Source organism: Hypomesus nipponensis, chromosome 25 (genome assembly GCF_054491055.1).
Source record: "Hypomesus nipponensis isolate SF chromosome 25, ASM5449105v1, whole genome shotgun sequence".
NCBI classification, from domain to species: domain Eukaryota; kingdom Metazoa; phylum Chordata; class Actinopteri; order Osmeriformes; family Osmeridae; genus Hypomesus; species Hypomesus nipponensis.
In genome coordinates this window covers 4,535,001-4,556,640 of record NC_140385.1, presented here as the reverse complement: position 1 = coordinate 4,556,640, position 21,640 = coordinate 4,535,001, and the positions used below count along the sequence as shown (strand labels likewise).

Here is a 21,640-nt window from a genome sequence, read left to right as displayed (position 1 = left end):
CGGAGATGTGACATCACAACTACCCCCTCCTCTGCAAGGTGGCACAGTGGAGCACTCAAAGAATGATAAAGCACTTTCTACATTCTATTTGTATATTTATCCTCCTCCGCATCATATCTCGACTCCCAAATGGAAGTAATTTAGTTGTTTCAAAAAGTGTACATAAACACAGCACAACACATACAAATTAGGAGTATTTATTTTAAAAAACAAAAACATGAACATTTTCCACTTTCCACCCATCACACACACATCAGTTCTTGATTGACGACGTAATCATGAAAAAGCATTACTACAAAACAAGTCAAATAAAAAAAAATGGACTAAAATAATACAGTACAAGACCTATTTTGATATGTACAAGCATTTTAGATTATCATTTTTAAAGGCAAAAGGCAAAAAAGCTGAAGATTGCTGAGGAACAAATGGCATGTGCAAAAAATACTCTCTATTCATACCAACAAACTTAGAATATTCCTCACCGACGTAGAATCCCGTTATATCAAGCGGCAACGCATGAATGCTTTGTTTTGCTATCTGATTCACTGCGTTCAACAAGCGGTGAGATCCTTTATGAATGATAGAATTAAGACGCTAAGCTTGTGGGATCCTAGCAAAGACTCGCTCTTGCTTCCTGTTTGTTCTGACTGTAGAATGAATAAAACGTGTTTTGTGTGAAAGTGAGGAGACACAGATGACTGTTGATCATTGAAAGGGTTATTGATTGATCATACAGTTTTCTCTGTCACTCACTTTATTGGTCAGAGACTTAACGTCCATTACAACATCGCACACCCACACACACACACACACACACACACACACTCACAGGTGGACACAGGTACAGGTAAACACACGGTAACAGGAAGTCCAATAGATTAATCAGAAGACACACCGATACAGCCAGGTAATCGAAGACAAAGTAGAGAAAACTAATAGATGAAAAGACAGAGTTAAAAGATGGAGGGAAGCAAGACGAGAAAAAAAAAACTAGACAAGACCAGAAAGGTAAACTTTGGAATAAAATGATCGAGGAGGTTTTGGATTCGAAAAGGAATACTTTGGGTGGGGGGGGGGGGAGGGTGGTATTGGATGGATGTTTAGTTTCTATTTTGAGATCAGAGAATACATTACGAAACATCAAACATCTATATTCTACACTCCCATTTTGAATTGTGGGTGATAACAATCATCAATCAATGTAACGTTTGACTGTTTTTGGCAGTGATTTTGGTTAGATCATTTGAAAGTCAGATCCCATACGGCGCGACAGCAATACAAAGAGAATCCGGCGTGCATACACTATGATCTTAACACACCAAACTACACCAACAACGCTACAAAGCAACGCACACCTCCAGAGAGTTTGGTACAGGCTACACAGGCCAGCCCATGCACTCTCAGTTACAAAATGGAGTCCAATTAAGTGTTGGAGGTGCAGCTTTTAAGGTAGGGGCAGGAGGGCTGCGTTCGAGTGGCGCCGACTTGGCCAGGTTTCTCTTTGTTACTTAAGAGGAGACTTGCACACACAGAGTTCCCAAGCTCTTAGAGAGGCTGTAAGCCACTACAGTGTGCATCTCTTGAAAACCTTCACTTGCTGTTCCAGAGGACAACAGAGTGTTCTAGAACAGTACAGCAGGTTCTGAGAGAGACTCAATTTACTTCCTGTGTGGCTTTTCGCAAAAATCCCCATGCCTCAAACAGGGGAGAAGGTGAATTTTGTGGACTTTGTTTGTTAAGGTCGGTACGAACCCCTTAGCATTACCATCCTGGGGACAATTAGAGGACAGAGGCAGAGACAGTTGGACAGGAGTTTTTGACATCACACTTTAAACACTGTAACATCTAATGGGCAGAAACCACCTTCTATTGAATTTCCAAGAGTCCATAATAACAACGACAGAAAGAAACATTTGTAAGCTTTTGTAATACTTAATATTTTCATAATACTTCACTTTGCACAAGTGTGGGGAAAGGCAGGTGGCAGGTGTTACTTTGTAGGTGACACAAGTTCAAATGTCAAAGGTCAAGATTGGTACATTTCCACTTCAGAAAACAGAAGATCCAAGTACTTTTTTGATTTGTTAAAACACACGACCCATTTGTTAACTCAAACTCTTCACTATGACTAATTTTAATGCACTTTGTAGTTACATTCTTGAACCTGTGTTTAAATTCAAATTCTTTGGATGTGAAACTCAAATCCCGTCTCAACTTTCCTTTGAGAAGGAAAAGTACTGTGAGGTACAGAGTACTGTAGCTTGAAAAGGGAAGAACTACATGTTGTCTTGTGTCAAGCTACAAGGTAAACTTCTGGCTGCAGCCTAAACTCCTTTGTAATAGTAACTATTGACCATATTATCAATACACAAGCACACTGCCAACACACACACACACACAAAAATTATCCCCCCCCCCTGCCCCAAAAAACAAAACCAAATGTGGTTATTAGTAATCTTTACCATATTACATTTACACTGAATTGTTTACACACGCACTTGTCACTGAACATTCACTAGGCACCCCACAACACCCTAGTCCCAAGCAGCCCAGAGTCACACATGCTCTTAGGGTACGCTTGATGTACACAACCTAGCACAATGACACCAATGGAGCAGTCCCAGGAGCGCGGGCATGTGCGTCGAATCAAACGCACCCGATTAAGATTTGTAATTTATTTTTTATATATATTTTTTTAATTTATTTTTTATAGTTGTGTGTTTGACCCAGGTCTGGACACAGTAAACCACCTATTGACTGAAGTGAAAGCTGCCTATCTGTTGCAGAACAAATAGAGGAGGGGGGGGGGGTGGGCGGAGAGAGCTGGCAAGCAGCATTGTGCTTAGAGGGGGGAGGGGGTGAGACGCACAAGCTCCTGGAAACTCCCACCACCAGCACACTGGGATTCAAGATCCAAACAGACGACAGGAGCCCTCCAGTTGATGACATGTGTTTTGTAGTGATTTGGAGTTTTTGGAAGAAAAAAAACAAAAACAAAAAAGCTCGCTTAGACAAAGGAATCTTCATGCACGTTATACTTTGTAAGGTGCCTCTTGGATCCAGAAGGCGTCATCGTACGAGTCTGTGTGTGTGTGTGTGTGTGACTTTGTGGCACGTCGTGGTATGTAGCACGCAGCATGCAAGTCTGGATCAGGCCTCAGCTAGCTAGGCCGTGTGCGGTTGTTTGCAGGTCCTGGGGTTTCAGGGCAAGACAGGGGATGACTGACCTAGCGTGGGGGCTGAGGGGTTAAAGTTCAAAAGGTCAACGGCAGGTTAAAGGTTTAGGAGTTTGCACTGAAAGTTGCTCATGCATTATGCATCTCGTAGGTGAGCTACATTTGAAACGGCAGTTAATGAATTTGTGCTGTAAGCCCCCTCTTTCACACACATACACACACACGTACACACACACGTACACACACACACACACACACGCAAAAGGGGTGTAACAATGATTTAAAGTGACTAGCGCTCCAACCCCCACATCCCCTTCCAGCCTCCTGAAAGACGAATGTAGCAAAAAAAAAACAACAAAAAAACTGCCAACCCCTTACAATCCGCTACGATTGGTCGATGTTGGATCCGGGTAGGGTGGTGGGGGGTGGCTGTGTGTGGGCAGAGGCAGGGCTGGGTGTGGAGAGGGGGAGTCAGGGGTCATGACCCTAGGAAGAGGGCTTGCTGTAACCAAACAGTCCAACAGGGAGGTACTTGACATGGGTGGGCCACTGGGCAGCTAGCTGGAAGAACTTGACGTCGTTCCACTCGACTCCGTCTATCGACACTGCAGGGAAAACACACACACATATTAATCAACATTCAAGTCAATATTAATTATTAAGGGAGTCAGATGGCTGAGCGGTTAGGGAATCGGGCTATGAATTAGAAGGTTGCCGGTTCGATTTCTGTCTGTGCCAAATGACATTGTGTCCTTGGGCAAGGCACTTCACCCTACTTGCCTCGGGGGGAATGTCCCTGTACTTACTGTAAGGCGCTCTGGATAAGCGTCTGCTAAATGACTCAGTGTAAATGTAATCCAATTCATCAATCACCTGACCAATGAACAGATCATTAACATAGTTACCAATGAACAACACGAAAGTAATACTTGTTAAGTAGCCAGTGCTTCAAGGAAACCACCATGTAAGCTTGTGACAATAGAGACACACGAGTAGAGCTGCCTTGTCAACCTGAAGAGCTCTTCTTACTCCCCTCCCTAGAACATCCAGTCCCTTCCTGCTAGACTATCCTTCATCCCACCATCTCTGTCAGACGCTATCCTTGTTAGTTCCTCCCTCCCTCGTTCTCTGGTTACATTTTAGGATGGGCTGCTGCTTGGCCAGTCAGATGAGTTTGATTTTGTCCCTCTCCTCTCCTCCCCTCTCCTCTCCTCTCCTCTCCTCTCCTCTCCTCTCCTCTCCTCTCCTCTCCTCTCCTCTCCTCTCCTCTCCTCTCCTCTCCTCTCCTCTCCTCCCCTCCTCCCCTGTTACCTTTCAGGATGGTCTGCTGCTGCTTGGCAGAGCAGATGAGCCTGCTGATCCCCTCGATGACCTGGCTCTTTGAGTCCACGTCCTTCTCCTTGGGCTTCTTGCCCAGGAAGATGGTGGGAACTAGAGGGAGGAGAGGAAAGAGGAAAGAGGAAAGAGGAGAGGAGAAGAGGGGAGGTAGGGGATTGCAATGCATTCATTTAACAACATAATTCCACACAACTAGTCAAAGACAACTACACAGTCAAAAAATGGTATGTGTATGAAATAAAAAATCTGTATGTCACTTCCCCTCCCCCCTACTTCCTCTCCCTCCCTTCTCACCTTTCTTGTTCTTCTCCTTAGTGACGACGGTCATGGCCATGGTGCTGACCTGCGCCTGGGTCTCGTTGCTGCCCCCCCCTGGCAGCCGGCTGACCTGCAGCGAGCGGAAGGCGCTCTTCAGCGTGTTCTTGCAGCCTGTGTCGCGCCGCTCACCCTCCCTCCTCTTCTCCGCCAGCGAGGCCAGCCAGTAGTCCACCTGGAGCCCGATGGCGTCCACGCCGTGAGACATGCTGGGGCTCCTGTCATGGGGACGGGAGGAGTCAGGGACAGGAAGGGGAGGAGTCAGGGACAGGAAGAGTAGGGGTTAGTAACAGGAAGGGGAGGAGTCGGGACAGAAAGAAGAGGGGTCAGTGACAGGAAGGGGAGGGGTTATAGACAGGAAAGGGTTGGGGACAGGAAGGGGAGGAGTCAGTGACCGGAAGGGTTAGGGACAGGAATGGGAGGATTCAGGGACAGGAAGGGGAGGGGTTAGGGGCAGGAAGGGGAGGAGTCAGGGACAGGAAAGGGTTAGAAAGGGAGGGGTGTGTGTGTGTATATATATGTGTGTGTGTGTGACCCACCCCTGTACAGACAGCACGGTGCCCATGGAGGGGGAGGAAGGGGGCGTGGCCGCCTCCTTGATCATGCCGGTGGGTGACCCGTGCGAGGGCGGGGACGTGGAGGGCACCGCCAGGCTCACCGCCACGCCCTCCTCAGAGTCGCCTAGGCAACGGCGATGAGAGCAAGGTTAGTGCCATCATGGACTACAACATGACGGTTATTTACGGGCTGACAGGATGTGTGTTTATGGTTGTGTGGTTTGAGTGAGTGGTTTTGAGTGTGTCTACCAAACACACACCTGTAGAAGAAGGCCCAGATTCAATCAGGCCCACCTTGACCACCTAGGAGACATGACAACACTATGATGAACATCTCCTGTCATCCTACATGAACATGACTCTCATAAGCCTGCATGTGGGGTCCAGGCCCCGTGTAAACACCTACCCCGATAAAGGGAATGAACTTCTGGTACGAGTCCTCATCACGCCTGCAGAGAGAGAGAGAGAGAGAGACAGAGAGAGAGAGAGAGAGAGAGAGGCAGAGAGAGAGAGAGAGAGAGAGAGAGAGAGAAAGAGAGAGACATGGAGAAAATATACAAATGTAAGAGATACAAACAGGTCTGAGGCTTTGTGAGTGTGCCAGAGAGAGAGAGAGAGAGAGAGAGAGAGAGAGAGACAGAGAGAGAGAGAGAGAGACAGAGAGAGAGAGAGAGCGCGAGAAAGAGAGAGAGAGAGCGCAAGAGAGAGGTAGAGAGAGAGAGAGAGAGAGAGACAGAGAGAGAGAGAGAGAGAGCGCGCGAGTCAAGAGAGAGAGCATCATCTTTCTGCGTGTGTGTGTGTGTCCTCACATCCTGTGCTTGCAGGTGAGCATGGCCTCAGCGATGGGCAGCTGGTGGGTGACGGTGGCTCCGCTGATGTACTGGGAGATCCTGCCAGCCACATCCAACATGTCTGCAGCACAGAGCACAGCAAGGCAGGGTCAGGGTGGGTGTGGGTGTGGAGGGGGGTCTCTAGGGTCTATCAGCTGTGTGTGTGTGCAACTGGTGTGTGTGTGTGTTACCTGTCTGCGGTGGTTCAGAGCGACTGAACACGTCTCTCCATGCCATGTCCAGGAAAGCTGAGCTGTAGCGGTTGTCGAGTGCACCCAGGTGCTTAGCAACAGGGTGGGAACCTATGAGAGGTGGCGAAATAGAGAGACGAAGTGAGAGAAAAAACAGACAAAAAGTGACGACGAAAACAGTCTATCTCCCGTCGCCGTAGAAACCGTTGGGGGAGGGCGGGGGGGGGGGGCGGTGCTCACCCAGGGGCACCACCAGGAACCTCATGTGGTTGACCCAATCAGAGGTCTTGTTGGCCAGCTGGGTGACGAAGAACTGGAGGATGGAGCCCAGGTAGCTCTGACTGCCCACCGCCGCCACCTTCACAGGCCTGGGCATGGAGGAGTTACAGTTACAGCTGGAGAGAGAGGAGGGAGAGAGGGAGGGGTGGGGGAGGGAGAGAGGAGGGAGAGAGGGAGGGGTGGGGGAGGGAGAGAGGAGGGAGAGAGGAGAGAGAAAGAGGAAGAGAGAGGGGGAGGGAGGGAGGGGGGAGAGAGGGAGGGAGGGGGGGAGAGAGGGAGGGAGGGGGAGGGAGAGAGAGAGGGAGAGAGGGGGAGGGAGGAGAGAGGGAGGGAGGGGGAGGGAGAGAGAGAGGGAGAGAGGGGGAGGGAGGAGAGAGGGGGAGGGAGGAGAGAGGGAGGGAGGAGAGAGGGAGGGAGGAGAGAGGGAGGGAGGAGAGAGGGAAAAGAGAAGGAGTGGGGGATGAAAAAGGGAAAAGAGATAAGAGAAATGAAAGGAAAGAAAAAGATGGAGAGTGTGTATAGGTGAATTAAATAGAGCAAGAAAGAAGCAGATAGGTGGAGAGAAGGAGAGGAGAGAATATGGGAGAGGAAGGCAACGTAGGGAGAAGAAAGAAAATGACAGAGTCATCCAAACCAGTCAGGTCAATATTTCATAGACAGTGCACTCCCGTGTTCTCAGGGTGCGTGTGCGAGGATGTGAAAACACACACTCACAACTTCTGGATGCGTGTCAGGACGGCCGCCAGCACGGCCTGGATCTCTGCTCCGGAGCACGTGCACACCACAGGGTGTCTCTGGAGCTGCAGCTGCTCCACCACATACTGACACACACACACACACACACAGTTGGTACGATGCTTTGAGCCATGTATCACAAATACATCTCTTAGACTAGACTAAACACACACACACACACACACTCCCTCTCTTACCTGGCCTTGCCAGTCAGTCCCATTGACCAGGATGAGACTCTCTGGTAGAGCAGCATCAGACAGCAGGATCTGGTTCAGCTGATCGTACACAGCCTTCCTCAGGACCTACACACACACACACACACACACATGAACCCACCCCCATGTACACACACACACACGTACATACATGCACCCACAGCAACAAAGTTCATCTTAGATGACTCATCACAGTATGTATAATTTATTCTTGAGCTCGTGGAGCCCAGATACTCAGGCTACATTAGTGTTCTCTATTTAGAGAAGAGAAGGAGTGGGAGGATGAGAAGAGGAGGGAGAGAGAGACAGAGAGAGAGAACGAGGGAGAGAGAGAGAGAGAGAGAGAGAGAGAGAGAGAGAGAGACAGAGAGAGAGAACGAGGGAGAGAGAGAGAGAGAGAGAGAGAGAGAGAGACAGAGAGAGAGAACGAGGGAGAGAGAGAACGAGGGAGAGAGAGAGAACCAGGGAGAGAGAGAGAGAGAACGAGGGAGAGAGAGAGAACGAGGGAGAGAGAGAGAGAGAACGAGGGAGAGAGAGAGAGAGAACGAGGGAGAGAGAGAGAACGAGGGAGAGAGAGAGAACGAGGGAGAGAGAGAGAACCAGGGAGAGAGAGAGAACGAGGGAGAGAGAGAGAGAGAGAAAGAGAGAGAGAGATGGAGAGAGAGAGAACGAGGGAGAGAGAGAGAGAGAACGAGGGAGAGAGAGAGAGAGAGAGAGAAAGGGAGAGAGAGATAGAGAGAGAGAGAACGAGGGAGAGAGAGAGAACGAGGGAGAGAGAGAGAGAGAGAAAGAGAGAGAGAGAGAACGAGGGAGGAAGGGAGGGGGGACAGAGGGTTTCCTATCCTCGTTTCCTCAGGCTGGTTTGGGATGGATGACATAGGACAGCTGGAGGGTCATCTGCAGTGTGAACTATGTGTGTGTGTGTGTGTGTGTGTGTGTGTGTGTGTGTGTGTGTGTGTGTGAACACCGGTGTGCTGTGTCCCTGTGTGAGCGAGGGCGTGTGTGTGAGCCAGCGTGTGTGTGTTACCTGTGTGTGTGTGTGTGTGTGAGCCAGCGTGTGTGTGTTACCTGTGTGTGTGTGTGTTACCTGTGTGTGTGTGTGTGTGTGTGTTACCTGTGTGTGTGTGTGTTACCTGTGTGTGTGTGTGTGTGTGTGTGTTACCTGTGTGTGTGTGTGTTACCTGTGTGTGTGTGTGTGTGTTACCTGTGTGTGTGTGTGTGTGTGTGTTACCTGAGTGCTGTGCCCCAGCTCAGGAGACCTCTCGCTGTCAGAGCTGTTGGTCCTCTCGCTCAGGGGCTTGGACAGCTGCCTCTCCTTCATAGGGGTGCTGCTGCGCTTCTGCCTGGGAGTGTGGGCCCCGTCCAGTCTGGGGAACACACACACACACAGATAACACACACACAGATAACACACACACAAATACAGAGTTAGCTGGCATACATAATGCCTGCCTACAAAAAATATAGATGACAAAAAATGGTGGAATAGAATGCGTGTGTGTTACCTGTGTGTGTGTGAGCATGTTACCTGTGTGTGTGTGTGTGTGTGTGTGTTACCTGTGTGTGTGTGAGCATGTTACCTGTGTGTGTGTGTGTGTGTGTGTTACCTGTGTGTGTGTGAGCATGTTACCTGTGTGTGTGTGTGTGTGTGTGTGTTACCTGTGTGTGTGTGAGCATGTTACCTGTGTGTGTGTGTGTGTGTTACCTGTGTGTGTGTGTTACCTGGGGGAGGGCATGGTCTGGCCCTCACTCTTGCTGCTCTTCATGGGCGTACGGGGTTTCTCCGCCACAGACACCGTGATGCAGGGGCCCACCTCTGCAAACAGCTCCTGGTCGTTTAGCTCCTGCACACACACACACACACACACACCAGCTTGGATGAATGGGGGGGGGGAGGCTTGGGTTTGCTCTCTCTGTCTCTGTCTTTCTGTCTCTTTCTTTGTCTCTCTCACCAGTGTGTCTGTCTCAGAGACGGTCTCTTCCAGGGTTCGACTGCGTGAGTGTTTCATCTTCTCTATAGGATACTGCTCCCCCTGCTGGAGAGAGGCGGGAGAAACACAGTCAATACACCCACACACACACAGATACACACACACACCCTCTTACACAGAGCTTATCACACCTCTTCATTATAGCTCCCCTCCCTCCCTCCCTCCCTCCCTCCCTCCCTCCCCTCCCCTCCCTCCCTCCCTCCCTCCCTCCCTCCCTCCCTCCCTCCCTCCCTCCCTCCCTCCCTCCCTCCCTCCCTCCCTCCCTCCCTCCCTCCCTCCCTCCCTCCCTCCCTCCCTCCCTCCCTCCCTCCCTCCCTCCCTCCCTCCCTCCCTCCCTACCGGGCTGAAGGTCTCTCGTCCCAGGCTGCCTTTGCTGTTCAGGCTGCCGATCTCTGTCTGGGAGCTGGACTGAGACATCCCCTCAAAGAACGGTCTGGGGGGAGAGGGAGAGAGGGAGGGAGAGAGAAGGAGGGAGGGAGAGAGAGAGAGAGAAGGAGATAGAGAGAGAGAGAGAGAGGGAGGGAGGGAGGGAGGGAGGGAGGGAGGGAGGGAGGGAGGGAGGGAGGGAGGGAGGGAGGGAGGGAGGGAGGGAGGGAGGGAGGGAGAAGGAGAGAGAGAGAGAGAGAGAGGGAGGGGAAAGGAGAGAGAGAGAGAGAGAGAGAGAGAGAGAGAGAGAGAGAGAGAGAGAGAGAGAGAGAGAGAAAGAGAGAAGGAGACAGTGGGAGGGAGGAAGAGAGAAGAGAGACGGAGAGAAAAGGGAGAAGAATGCAGTTAGTAGTGATCCAGTCAGATATGAAGTGAGAATGATCTGTGTTCTACCGTGACGAGATGAAGGAGGGCGCAGTACTCGCTCTCTACCAGCAGAGGGGGCTCTCCTCAGGCAACAGCTCACCTCCCTGACCACCCTCTCCGGTCAGAAACATATGTGCGTATGTGTGTAGGATCATTTGTGTGTGTGTGTGTGTGTGTGTGTGTGTGTGTGTGTGTGTGTAGGATCATGTGTGTGTGTGTGTGTGTAGGATCATGTGTGTGTGTGTGTGTGTGTGTGTGTGTGTAGGATCATGTGTGTGTGTGTGTGTGTGTAGGATCATGTGTGTGTGTGTGTGTGTGTGTGTGTGTAGGATCATGTGTGTGTGTGTGTGTGTAGGATCATGTGTGTGTGCCTTCTACCTGAGCTTGGGCTTGGGCGTGCTCAGGATGCTGTCGTTCTCCTCCATCTCCGGGCCGCTGTCGCTGGGGTTGTACATCTCCAGGCTGTCGTACAGCTCGTCCAGGTCCTCCTCCACCTCCTGAATCTGCTCCCTGGAGACGTGCTCCAGCCCAAAGCCCACCTGCACACACACACAAGGATATAAGCATGCACACACACACACATGGAAGGACACACACACAAAAGGATATAAGCATGCACACAAACACACACACACACATGGAAGGACACACACACACACACACACACACACACATGAGCACACAAGTGCAGTCAGATGCAATTATGTGGACTGGTTCAATGCACCCTTTTGTACCAGTGTTTCCCATACACAGAGAGACAGCTCTTCACCCCTGTGCACTGAGCACAGGATGTGACAGGGGAGATGAAGAGGAAACTACTGTTGCAAAACCCCCAGTGACACACCGAGAGCAGGGAGAGAGGGAGGAGAGAGGGAGGAGAGATGGAGGAGAGAGGGAGGAGAGGGAGGAGAGGGAGGAGAGAGGGGAGAGAGGGAGGATAGAGGGGGACTGAAAGAAAAGGAATTATACACTGTATGTTTAAAAGAGAGAAAGACAGAGAGAGGCAGAGACGAAGGGACAATAGTGTAGAGAGAGAGACACTAAAGGAGACTAGTGTAGAGAGAGAGAGAGACACTAAAGGAGACTAGTAGAAGAGAGAGAGAGACTAAAGGAGACTAATGTAGAGAGAGAGAGAGAGAGAGAGAGAGACTAAAGGAGACTAGTGTAGAGAGAGAGAGAGACACTAAAGGAGACTAATGTAGAGAGAGAGAGAGAGAGAGAGAGAGAGAGAAAGAGAGAGAGAGACTAAAGGAGACTAATGTAGAGAGAGAGAGAGAGACTAAAGGAGACTAATGTAGAGAGAGAGAGAGAGACACTAAAGGAGACTAGTGTAGAGAGAGAGAGAGAGAGAGAGAGAGAGAGAGAGAAAGAGAGAGAGAGAGAGAGAGAGAGAGAGAGAGAGAGACAGAGACAGAGAGACAGAGAGACACTAAAGGAGACTAATGTAGAGAGAGAGAGAGACACTAAAGGATACTAGTGTAGAGAGAGAGAGGCAGTTAAGGTGGCGTACCTCGTCAGAGACTTTAAACCTCTTGAGCAGCGCCACAAACTTCTGCTTGATGTTGGGTTGCTGTGGAGACGAGAGACAGATTGGCTGAGTCACGCTTCTCTGCCTTCCTCCACCACGGAGGCTGGCTGGTGTTTTGGTTGCAAACAATGACGGCCATTTTCTTCCATTGTTGCCATCGACGTGTGATAGTAGGGGTGGCGGTGGACTGTGAGTGTGTTTACATTCAATTCAACGGGATGGCGGGTGCAATGGTGTTGAGACTGCCGAGTGTGTTTGAGTGTGCACGCGTTTGAGTGAGTATACGTGTGAATGTGTGCGGCTGCAGCTAGGTGCAGTGTGCGGGTGCAGCTAGGTGCAGTGTGCGGGTGCAGCTAGGTGCAGTGTGCGGGTGCAGCTAGGTGCAGTGTGCGGGTGCAGCTAGGTGCAGTGTGCGTGTGCAGCTAGGTGCAGTGTGCGGGTGCAGCTAGGTGCAGAGTGCGTGTGCAGCTAGGTGCAGTGTGCGGGTGCAGCTAGGTGCAGTGTGCGGGTGCAGCTAGGTGCAGTGTGCGGGTGTCGTCCACAGGTGTTGTAGGGGCTCTGTGGTGACACAGTCCCACAGGGACCTTCGCAGGAGCTGCCCATTAATAAGACTGGCTCCTGCTGTCACTGAGCCAAGCCACTGCTGACACACGCACACACACGCAATTTCCCTGCCATCCCAGATACACTGCCCTAGTGTCACCACAAAGCATGGATTTGCTGCAATTTTTGCAGAGTTGTTGACAAGAGAGTGTTTATCTGTGCGGTTGAGAGTGTGTGTGTGTGTGTGTGTTGTGCTTTGGTAAATTGCCTGAATGTTTTCCTCCTGGGAAATTGGCTTAAATTACATACATCAAGGATGAGAGAGAGAAATGGAGTGGGAGAGGAGAAGAAAAGATTGAAAAAGAGAGAGGAGAGAGAAAGAAAAACGAGGGCAGTATTGAGGACAGAGAGAGCCACAAAAAGGGGAGGGGAGGAGAAGGAGAGGCGGAGGGAGGGAGGGAGGGAGGGAGGGAGGGAGGGAGGGAGGGAGGGAGGGAGGGAGGGAGGGAGGGAGGGAGGGAGGGAGGGAGGGAGGGAGGGAGGGAGGGAGGGAGGGAGGGAGGGGGGTCTCTCACCCTGGTGATGGAGGCACTGGACTGAAGCTTCCTTCGAGGCTTTTTCTTCCTCACCTCATCTTCCTCATCATCCAGATACTGAGAGAGAGAGACAGAGAGAGAGAGAGAGAGAGAGAACGACGGAGAATTGGAGGGGAAGGGAAACGGAGAGGGTGAAACAGCGAGAGAGGAAAAAGAGAAGGAAGTTGGAGAGAGACGGACAGAAAAGGAGAGAAAAGCGAAAAGCAATCAGCCCTCCTGAACAACATGTGTAAACACACACACACACACACACACAGTCTTTCAGACCAAGACCATTTTCCCTCTCCATCATTTCACATCTCACTGCTTATTGTATTCCCCCCCTCCCTTTCCTCCAACCCTTTCACCAATCCACAGAGCCACAGAGTCTTCTCTTATCTCTCCAGGCTGCTCTTTCTTTCCTCTCCTCCGGGCACAAGCATTCTCCCAGAGGAGACACGGCCAGACACACACACACACACACCTGTCCGTGAATGGGGTCGTCGCTACCCTCCTGTTCTGACGAGTAGCTCTCCTCCTCCTCCTCGGAATAGTTGTCAATGTCTGGAGAACGATCTGGATGAGGGGGGGAGAGAGGGGGGGCGGGGGGATGGGGGGGGGGAAAGGGAGAGAGGGGGAGGGGGAGGAAAGACAGAGAGGGAGGAGAGAGAGAAAGAGTGAGCGATAGGGGAAGGAGGGGGGGGGAGAAAGAGGTCGAGAAACAGGAAAAAGAAAGAAAAGATTCCATGATTCTGTTTTCTCTGACACCAGTCGGGGTCAGTGCAGCGTGAGAGTCTGGGCTCCAGGAGGAGAGTCTGGTGCGCGGGATGCCCCGGGCCCCTACCAGACATCTTGACCTTGGGGCCCTCGTGGTCGATGGGCTGGCTGGAGAGGGAGTAGACCCGGACCTCGGCCACGGGCACAGAGGCGTCCTTCAGCTGGCTGTGGAGCCCCAGAACCTGGGCCCCCTCACTGGGGTGCTGCATCACCTGGGGGGGGGGGGGGTGGAGAAAAAGAGAGAGAGAGAGAGAGAGAGAGAGAGAGAGAGAGAGAGAGAGAGAGAGAGAGAGAGAGAGAGAGAGAGAGAGAGAGAGAGAGAGAGAGAGAGAGAGAGAGAGAGAGAGAGAGAGAGAGAGAGAGAGAGAGAGAGAGAGAGAGAGAGAGAGAGAGAGAGAGAGAGAGAGAGAGAGAGAGAGAGAGAGAGAGAGAGAGAGAGAGAGAGAGAGAGAGAGAGAGAGAGAGAGAGAGAGAGAGAGAGAGAGAGAGAGAGAGAGAGAGAGAGAGAGAGAGAGAGAGAGAGAGAGAGAGAGAGAGAGAGAGAGAGAGAGAGAGAGAGAGAGAGAGAGATGAAACGGGTAGTTCACAGCTCTTCTCTCCATCTCGTCTTAGACACAGCAGCAGCAGCATCAGGCTCCTGTCTTTCATGCTCTCTCTCTCTCTGCAGTCTGCACACACTCAGCACACACTAATGAAGTCTGCACAGGTTCTTCCAGCGACACACACACACGGTATGCCACCCTCTCTCTATCTCTCTTTGCAAGATAACAAAGTGTACTCAGCCTAAAACAGAACAGTCTTGTAAGAACCACCAGTCACAATGCTAATGCTGGCTCTCACAGACGGAGTGCTCTGGGCGAGTGTCGCCATGGTGTTGACGAGCAGTCGTACTGACAGGGGTCCGGGCGACCTCATGAAACACTGGCCAGACAAATGTCAAACTAAGATTTCCTAGGTGGAGGACTTCGGGAATGGTAGCCCATAGGCAACCATTCCAGACTATAGGCTTATAGTAGACTATAAGTCAGCACTGAAAGATGGTTGCTAACTTTGTTTTGTAGAGCTTAATACTGAGGTTGAGTTCAAAGGTTAGATATGTAGATTTGAGTTGTACATATAATATCTAAAGACAAAAAGCTTTGAATCAGTGTTGGTTGATTGAAGGTTAGTAATATAAGGTAGTATGAGAGTTGATTGAAGGCTACATGTTTATGCTACAGGCATATTGTAGTTGATGTAGTTGTGTAGAGGTCATGTGATGATGTGGAAGGCATTTGGAGGTCATGTGATGGCCATGTGATGGTCATGTGATGGTCATGTGACGGTGTGGAGGTCATGTGATGGTCATGTGATGGTCATGTGATGGTGTGGAGGTCATGTGATGGTCATGTGATGGTTGGAGGTTATGTGATGGTGTGGAGGTCATGTGATGGTCATGTGATGGTTGGAGGTTATGTGATGGTGTGAAGGTCATGTGATAGTGTGTACCTCAGCCATGTTGATGAGGCCCAGGGCGAGGGTCTTGTACCCCAGGATGGTGCGGTTCTTGTAGCGCTTCCGACGCTGCAGCATGATCTGGAGCTTGTTGGCATCTCTCTTTAGGAAGTGAGGGTACTGCACACACACACACGCAAAGTTGACCATTGACCTTCTAAATGAGTAATGCAAAGACAACCACTGACCTTCATTCCCTTTCCTTGGATAATTACTGCAATCTAATTGGACCGTTACATAACGACTTCCTGCTCGCCAACCTATCGGTGACCTCCTACTGCAGCAGCTCATATTTGATAACCCCTAAACAGCCAACCTTAATGGAGCTCAGCGTCTACAAAGGGCTTCGAACCAAGACCCATTAGAAATCCACAGGCGTGAAATGAAGCGTACTCGTGACTAATAGCCTATTAAGTACCCAGGTTTCAGCCTGGCATGGTCACATGGTCGGCCCCGTCCGAGCATCGCACTTGGAATGCTACTCACAGATGGTGGTAAGATGAGGCCATACTTTATCAATCTCCCAAGAGTAAACTGGTTTGTGGACATCAGCTGTGTGTGCATGTGTGTGTGTGTGTGCGTGCGTGCTGACCTGCAGGGAGAAGGTAAGCTGTAGGTCTGTCTCTGTGAGGCCTGCAGAGGACAGCAAGATCTCATTGGAGCGCAGGATTCGCTTAGAACCCTGAGAGAGAGAGAGAGAGAGAGAGAGAGAGAGAGAGAGAGAGAGAGAGAGAGAGAGAGAGAGAGAGTGAAAGAGAGAGTGTGCGCGCGAGAGAGAGAGAGAGAGAGAGAGAGAGAGAGAGAGAGAGAGAGAGAGAGAGAGAGAGGGTAAGAGAAAGAAAGGGGATGGAGAGGGAGATAAGGAGGAGATGAAGAGATTGTTAAGAGAAGATTATTGTTGATGTGTCACGGCCGTCTCCCGCCGTGTCAAAACAATAAAGCGTCATCAACCTCCTATGAAGCGGAAGGAGGGAGCAAGGGAGGGGAGAGGAGAGTGGGAGGACAGGGGGAGGAGGGAGAGAGCAGGCGGAAGGGAGGACAGAAGTACATTGTTGAAGAAATTGCTTGTCAAGAGACCTTTCACCGAAAACGATGTACAAGAACAGAACATGGAGGAGAGAAGAGGAAGTAAGAGGACAGACAGACAAAGACAGACAGACAGACAAAGCTAGACAGACAGACAGAGGAAGGGAAACACAAAGAAGGAACGAGACAGACGAAAGCCAGAAGCAGTTGGAGATGGAGGAGGTTTAGCGTAGTATCAGGTGCTCGAAGACCAGTACAAATGTGAATTATGACCTGACCCTGTGGTAACCACTGTACAGGAGAGGGAGGTAGCGAGAGGTAGCGAAAGGTAGAGAGAGGTAGAGAGAGAGAGAGAGAGAGAGAGAGAGAGAGAGAGAGGGAGAGAGAGGACAGTACCTGGAGTTTGACAGCTATGACCACAGACGTCAGATCTTTATCCAGCTCCTTCAGCATGATCAGCTTCTTAAGGGTCAGGTTAAAGAGCCTGCAGGGGAAAAAAAAGAGAGAGAAAAAACGATTTGAAAACCAAGCGATGTCAAGTAACGACAACATTGAATCCGAGTCAGAGAGAATCCACACAAGCCTCCACTCAACACCCCCCCTTCCTGCAGGACACAGGGTCAGAGTCCTCAATTATTTATCCTCTGGACCTTCAGAGAGACATTCAGCTAAAATAGGCCGGCTGGAGAGGGAAGGGAGGGTGAAAAGGGAGAGAGCGAGAGAGAGAGAGAGCGAGAGAGAGAGAAGCAGGCATGGCCTGAAAAAAACAAATTGTGGAAGAGACAAGAAAAGAAAAGCAAGAAAATAGAAAAGAGAGAGACGTAAAGAGAGAGAGAAACAGAAAGAGTGAGAGAGTCCGACGCCAGCCCGGTCCATTCTCCCAGAGGAGACTCACAGTCCGTGCCCCCCCAGCACTCATCTTCCTGGACCCAGCTGGACTAATGGCCATCAGGACCGGACAGTAATGACCGCCATAAAGTAGCCGCTAGGACAGGCCTCCGGTCAAACAGGCCAATACCCCGTCCTCCCCCTCCCCCCTGTCCTCCCCACACTTCACCCCCTACCTCCCAGACACTTAGTGAGCTTCTGAAACAGCATTTATCCACGGATTAGCCTGGCTGTTGTAGATCTTGACCTCATGGCTTGCATCTAGTGAGTCGGTCCGGATGGGGGTAGGGGTAGTGGAGATAAGGAGAGACAGAGACAGAGAGAGAATTGTAATGGAGGTCGACCACAGCCAAGGACCAGCCTGTGAGGCGCCCGGTGGTCCGAGGAATATTCCGGAAGAGGGGCGTAAATCTAGAAACTAGCGGTGCGCTCGTGAACGTTTACGACGACGGCCGGGGCCTATACCGTGAACCATGACGACCAGAAATAATCCGTTTTAGTGGCGGAGGGGGTTGTAAAAACATCAGTGAGATAATAGCCACTGATTCATCTCAGCGCTCAGTCATATGAACACACATAACAGAGAACACAGCCTTTCAACTGGATTAGATCCAGAACAGGAGGGCTTGGGGTGGATGTTATCTCATCTAGCGTGTCTATTAGCTAACATTAGGGTAGTGGAGAGAAGAAGGAGGGAAAACTAATCTGGTTTGAAAAGGAGTAATCAAGTTTGAAGGTCTGGCACTGTCTAATCTGGCCTGGCCTGGCCTGGCCTAACCTGCTCTGCTTTGGTATGGTGTAATACGACCTGCTGTGGTCTAATATTTACATTTACATTTAGTCATTTAGCAGTCGCTCTTATCCAGAGCGACTTACAGCAAGTACAGGGACATTCCCTCCGAGGCAAGTAGGGTGAAGTGCCTTGCCCAAGGACACAACTTCATTTGAAACAGCCGGAAATCGAACCGGCAACCTTCTGAATAATATCCCGATTCCCTTACATTTCCCGCTTGGCCATCCGACCCCCCTAATATAGTCTGGTCTGGCTTGGCCTGGTCCTCGTGCAGCAGGGCTTTGAAGGCGTATCCTGCAGTGAGAGTGTGTGTGTGTGTCAGTGGGTGTGTGTGTCAGTGTGTGTGTGAGTGTGTCGCTCTCTCTGCCTTGGTCTCCCTTTACCTCTCACTGTTTCCATCTCTTCCATCCCACCCTCCCGAATCCCTCCCAGAACGCCAAGGTCAGGCTGGCCTCACACACACACACACACATTTGTTATCGAGTGGCAGGTTGGCACTAAGTAGGCCACACTGTGTGTGTGTGTGTGTGTGTGTGTGTCAGATAACTGTGTGTGTATGAAAATAGACTTAGTCACCACCAATCAGCACACACATCACCTCTCATCCCCGACCGTAATAACACACAGTTTTCTGTGCTGTGATTGGCTGCTGGGCTTGTTTGTGGGGCTTGTTAGTCTGTTTGTGTGTGCACGGACATAGAAAGAGAGATAGTGAGACTTATTTGGCAAACTAAAGCACACACCCTCTCAACAAAGCACTGTACACATCATCACCTGTTTAGTATTCTCCAGCATAAGTCTCCTGTCTGGGTCCATGGAAATGATCCTCAGGGGGGAGAGAGAGGGGGAGAGAGAGGGAGAGAGAGAGAGAGGGGGAGAGAGAGAGAGAGGGAGAGAGAGAGAGGGGGAGAGAGAGAGAGGGAGAGAGAGAGGGGGAGAGAGAGAGGGGGAGAGAGAGAGGGGGAGAGAGAGAGAGAGAGAGAGAGAGAGAGAGAGAGAGAGAGAGAGAGAGAGAGAGAGAGAGAGAGAGAGAGAGAGAGAGCTGGGCTTGACTGCCATACAATACAGCAGCCATTCTTTCTCCTTGATGACAGACTAGGGGATGTGAAGAATACGGCTAAGATATGCATCAGGGTTGGAGTGTTGAGGGACCCAGAGGGGTTTATGGGTGTTGGGAGTTCCTGTGTCTTTAAGAGGCAGGTGTGCGTTCCCCTGGCAACAGTGTCGTGGGACTGTGCGGGATCTTGCTGTGTCACACAGGGAACCATGTCCAACACACACACATGAACGCACACACACACACACACACACTTTTTCCACCTGACCTTCAGCAGTCCTACCCACCTCCTCTCAGACCAGTCCAAATCCTTCTTTTTCTTCTCTCCCTCTCCCCTCTAACCTCTCCCTCCTTCACTCTCCCTCTCCCTCTCCCTCCTTCCCTCTCCCTCCTTCCCTCTCCCTCCTTCCCTCTCTCCTAGGTAATGGTGATCAATGCCATGGCTGTGCCCTGACAGGAAGACTGAGTGGGACTCTTCCTTTAACACCTTACCTCTCTCCCTTGCCTCATTATCATTCCATTACAGGGATTAGCCCATATCCAAGTCTTACACAACCACCTTTTCACACACACAAGTTTTATTCGACTGGAAGCAGGGGACAGATCTCCTGCAGCGCACACACACACACACACACACACAGCCTTATTGATGGTCTGCCCACGGCCACTTACAGCCCTCTGATCCTGTCTGGGGTGGACCAATCACAGAGCAGAGCTCGTCGCTCACACCCCATGTCCGGACCACCGACCCGCGACCCCCTACGACCTTCGAGCTTTGAACCCCCAAGTTCTGTGTTTGGTGGAGCGGGGGTGGAAAGAATATTGCTGACTAAATAGCGTAAAGGAGAGAGTGAGGGAGTGAGTGAGTGATGGTTGCTCCGCTTAAATCCTTCACACATGCTTAGACACACACACACCTAATAAGGCTCGTCCAATTACAGAAAACACTATAGCGCACCGCCTGATAGCAGGATCTTTTCGCTCTATCGACCACCAAACAATAAGCTGTGATGATCATGTAATGATACAGGGCTGTATTAATACACCACGTGTAATCACTTCTTTAAGTATCAACGTTTTTCAACAATTCTTTGCTGTTACAAATCATTCCACCCCCCCCTCCTATCGCTAGCTTGATTCTGCACCTTTCTTTAGGCCAACTGACAAGTCTTTAAATAGATCAGAGACGTGCCAGAGAGAGGGAGAGAGAGACAAAGAGAGACAGGGCAAGGCAGAGAGAGAGAGAGAGACAGGGAAAGGCAGAGAGAGAGAGAGCGGCTATAAACATGTCAATGTGTCCTGAAGGGTTCTTTGGCTCGTGAGTTTCTGGACGACAGACAATCCAGGACTCTTCTGTGAAAACCCAACGTAACGCGTGTGTGTGTTACCTGTGTGCTGAGCCCTTCTCTGTGGGTGTATGTGTGTGTTAACAGTGTGCTGTGTGTGTGTATCATCTGTGTGTGTGTGTGTGTGTGTTAACTGAAGGATAAAGGCGACGGACAGGGCACTCCATATGAGCTGGCAGCGCCCAGTGCCAGGGGAGTGACATCACCAACACAGCCTGTGTGTGTGTGTGTGTGTGTGTGTGTGTGTGTGTGTGTTGTAACTGAGGAAGGAGCAGAGTGAGTCACAAAGCTCTTTAAATCTGCTATTTGTTTCAATTCTCTGTCTTCTGACTGGCTGACTTCTGCCGGGCTTAGCCAATGGGCTGCAAGCAGGTTTGGGGCTCGAGGAGGGAGTGGGGAATAAAGTCAAGCGGTCGACTGGGATGCCAATCCAGGAAGAGAGGGGAGTGATTGTGCATTTATTGTCCATGTCCAGGTGTGTGTGTGTGTGTGTGGCCGCAGGGATTCAGCATTATTACCGTGGAAAGTCCTCATGCCAGCTTTGCTCGTTCCCTCCTAACCCTAACCCTGACCCAATCAGACAAAGCCGGCATGATGCCAGCCCATGTGTGAGTTTAGATTCCATGCTGGCGTTCCGGAATCAAGAGGCGGGGCGTTGGCGCATGGTGTGCCGTCCCGCCATGCCAGCTCTGCTTTAACACAGAGCTCCAATGCCAGCTTCACGCCAGGACAACAAAGATCCTTCATATTCGTACCTTTGATACAGAACTGCTGCGAGGCGGCATCAAAGGACGACAATCCCGCCTTGAACAGGCTGTGTGAAAGGGGCTTGTGGGTGTGTGTGTGTGTGTGTGTGTATAGGTTGTGCCTTGCTAACCTGTTGTCTGTGATTAGACTGCATCCCATAATAGCGGAGAGCCAGACAGACTAATCAAAGCGACCATTATCAACACACACACACACGTCCAGACAGTCCAGCAGAAAGACAGACAGAGCCGGCAGACTGGGATCTCATCCATGTTGGTTCAACACCTGCGTTGCCAAAGACAGCACACACACTCACACACACAATGACATAACTGCTAATGAAGACTGATAACATACGCTGTCTCCCTCCGCAGACTGCTAGAAGATGAATGGAAACACACACACATTCCTTACACTCCACATGGTTGCAAGTAAATACACACACAC

The 21,640-nt window shown here is 50.6% G+C and overlaps 1 protein-coding gene across 1 annotated transcript in view; it reads right to left on the bottom strand.

Annotated features, from left to right (window-relative positions):
- Positions 1–181: 181 nt before the first annotated feature.
- pacs1b (phosphofurin acidic cluster sorting protein 1b) overlaps positions 182–21,640 on the bottom strand; it is a 31,652-nt gene continuing 10,193 nt past the window's right edge. The window contains exons 2-24 of the mRNA XM_084691330.1: positions 16,759–16,846; positions 15,929–16,018; positions 15,331–15,456; positions 13,910–14,054; positions 13,550–13,641; positions 13,066–13,143; positions 11,930–11,989; positions 10,798–10,958; positions 9,967–10,060; positions 9,589–9,672; positions 9,359–9,480; positions 8,868–9,003; positions 7,619–7,723; positions 7,401–7,507; positions 6,648–6,802; positions 6,408–6,518; positions 6,196–6,298; positions 5,793–5,835; positions 5,647–5,689; positions 5,369–5,510; positions 4,809–5,047; positions 4,488–4,607; positions 182–3,781 (exon numbers count right to left, since the gene is read on the bottom strand). Coding sequence (XP_084547456.1) covers positions 3,663–3,781; positions 4,488–4,607; positions 4,809–5,047; positions 5,369–5,510; positions 5,647–5,689; positions 5,793–5,835; positions 6,196–6,298; positions 6,408–6,518; positions 6,648–6,802; positions 7,401–7,507; positions 7,619–7,723; positions 8,868–9,003; positions 9,359–9,480; positions 9,589–9,672; positions 9,967–10,060; positions 10,798–10,958; positions 11,930–11,989; positions 13,066–13,143; positions 13,550–13,641; positions 13,910–14,054; positions 15,331–15,456; positions 15,929–16,018; positions 16,759–16,846 — 2,563 coding nt within the window. The 3' untranslated portion in view covers positions 182–3,662. The remainder of the gene's footprint in view (positions 3,782–4,487; positions 4,608–4,808; positions 5,048–5,368; positions 5,511–5,646; positions 5,690–5,792; positions 5,836–6,195; positions 6,299–6,407; positions 6,519–6,647; positions 6,803–7,400; positions 7,508–7,618; positions 7,724–8,867; positions 9,004–9,358; positions 9,481–9,588; positions 9,673–9,966; positions 10,061–10,797; positions 10,959–11,929; positions 11,990–13,065; positions 13,144–13,549; positions 13,642–13,909; positions 14,055–15,330; positions 15,457–15,928; positions 16,019–16,758; positions 16,847–21,640) is intronic.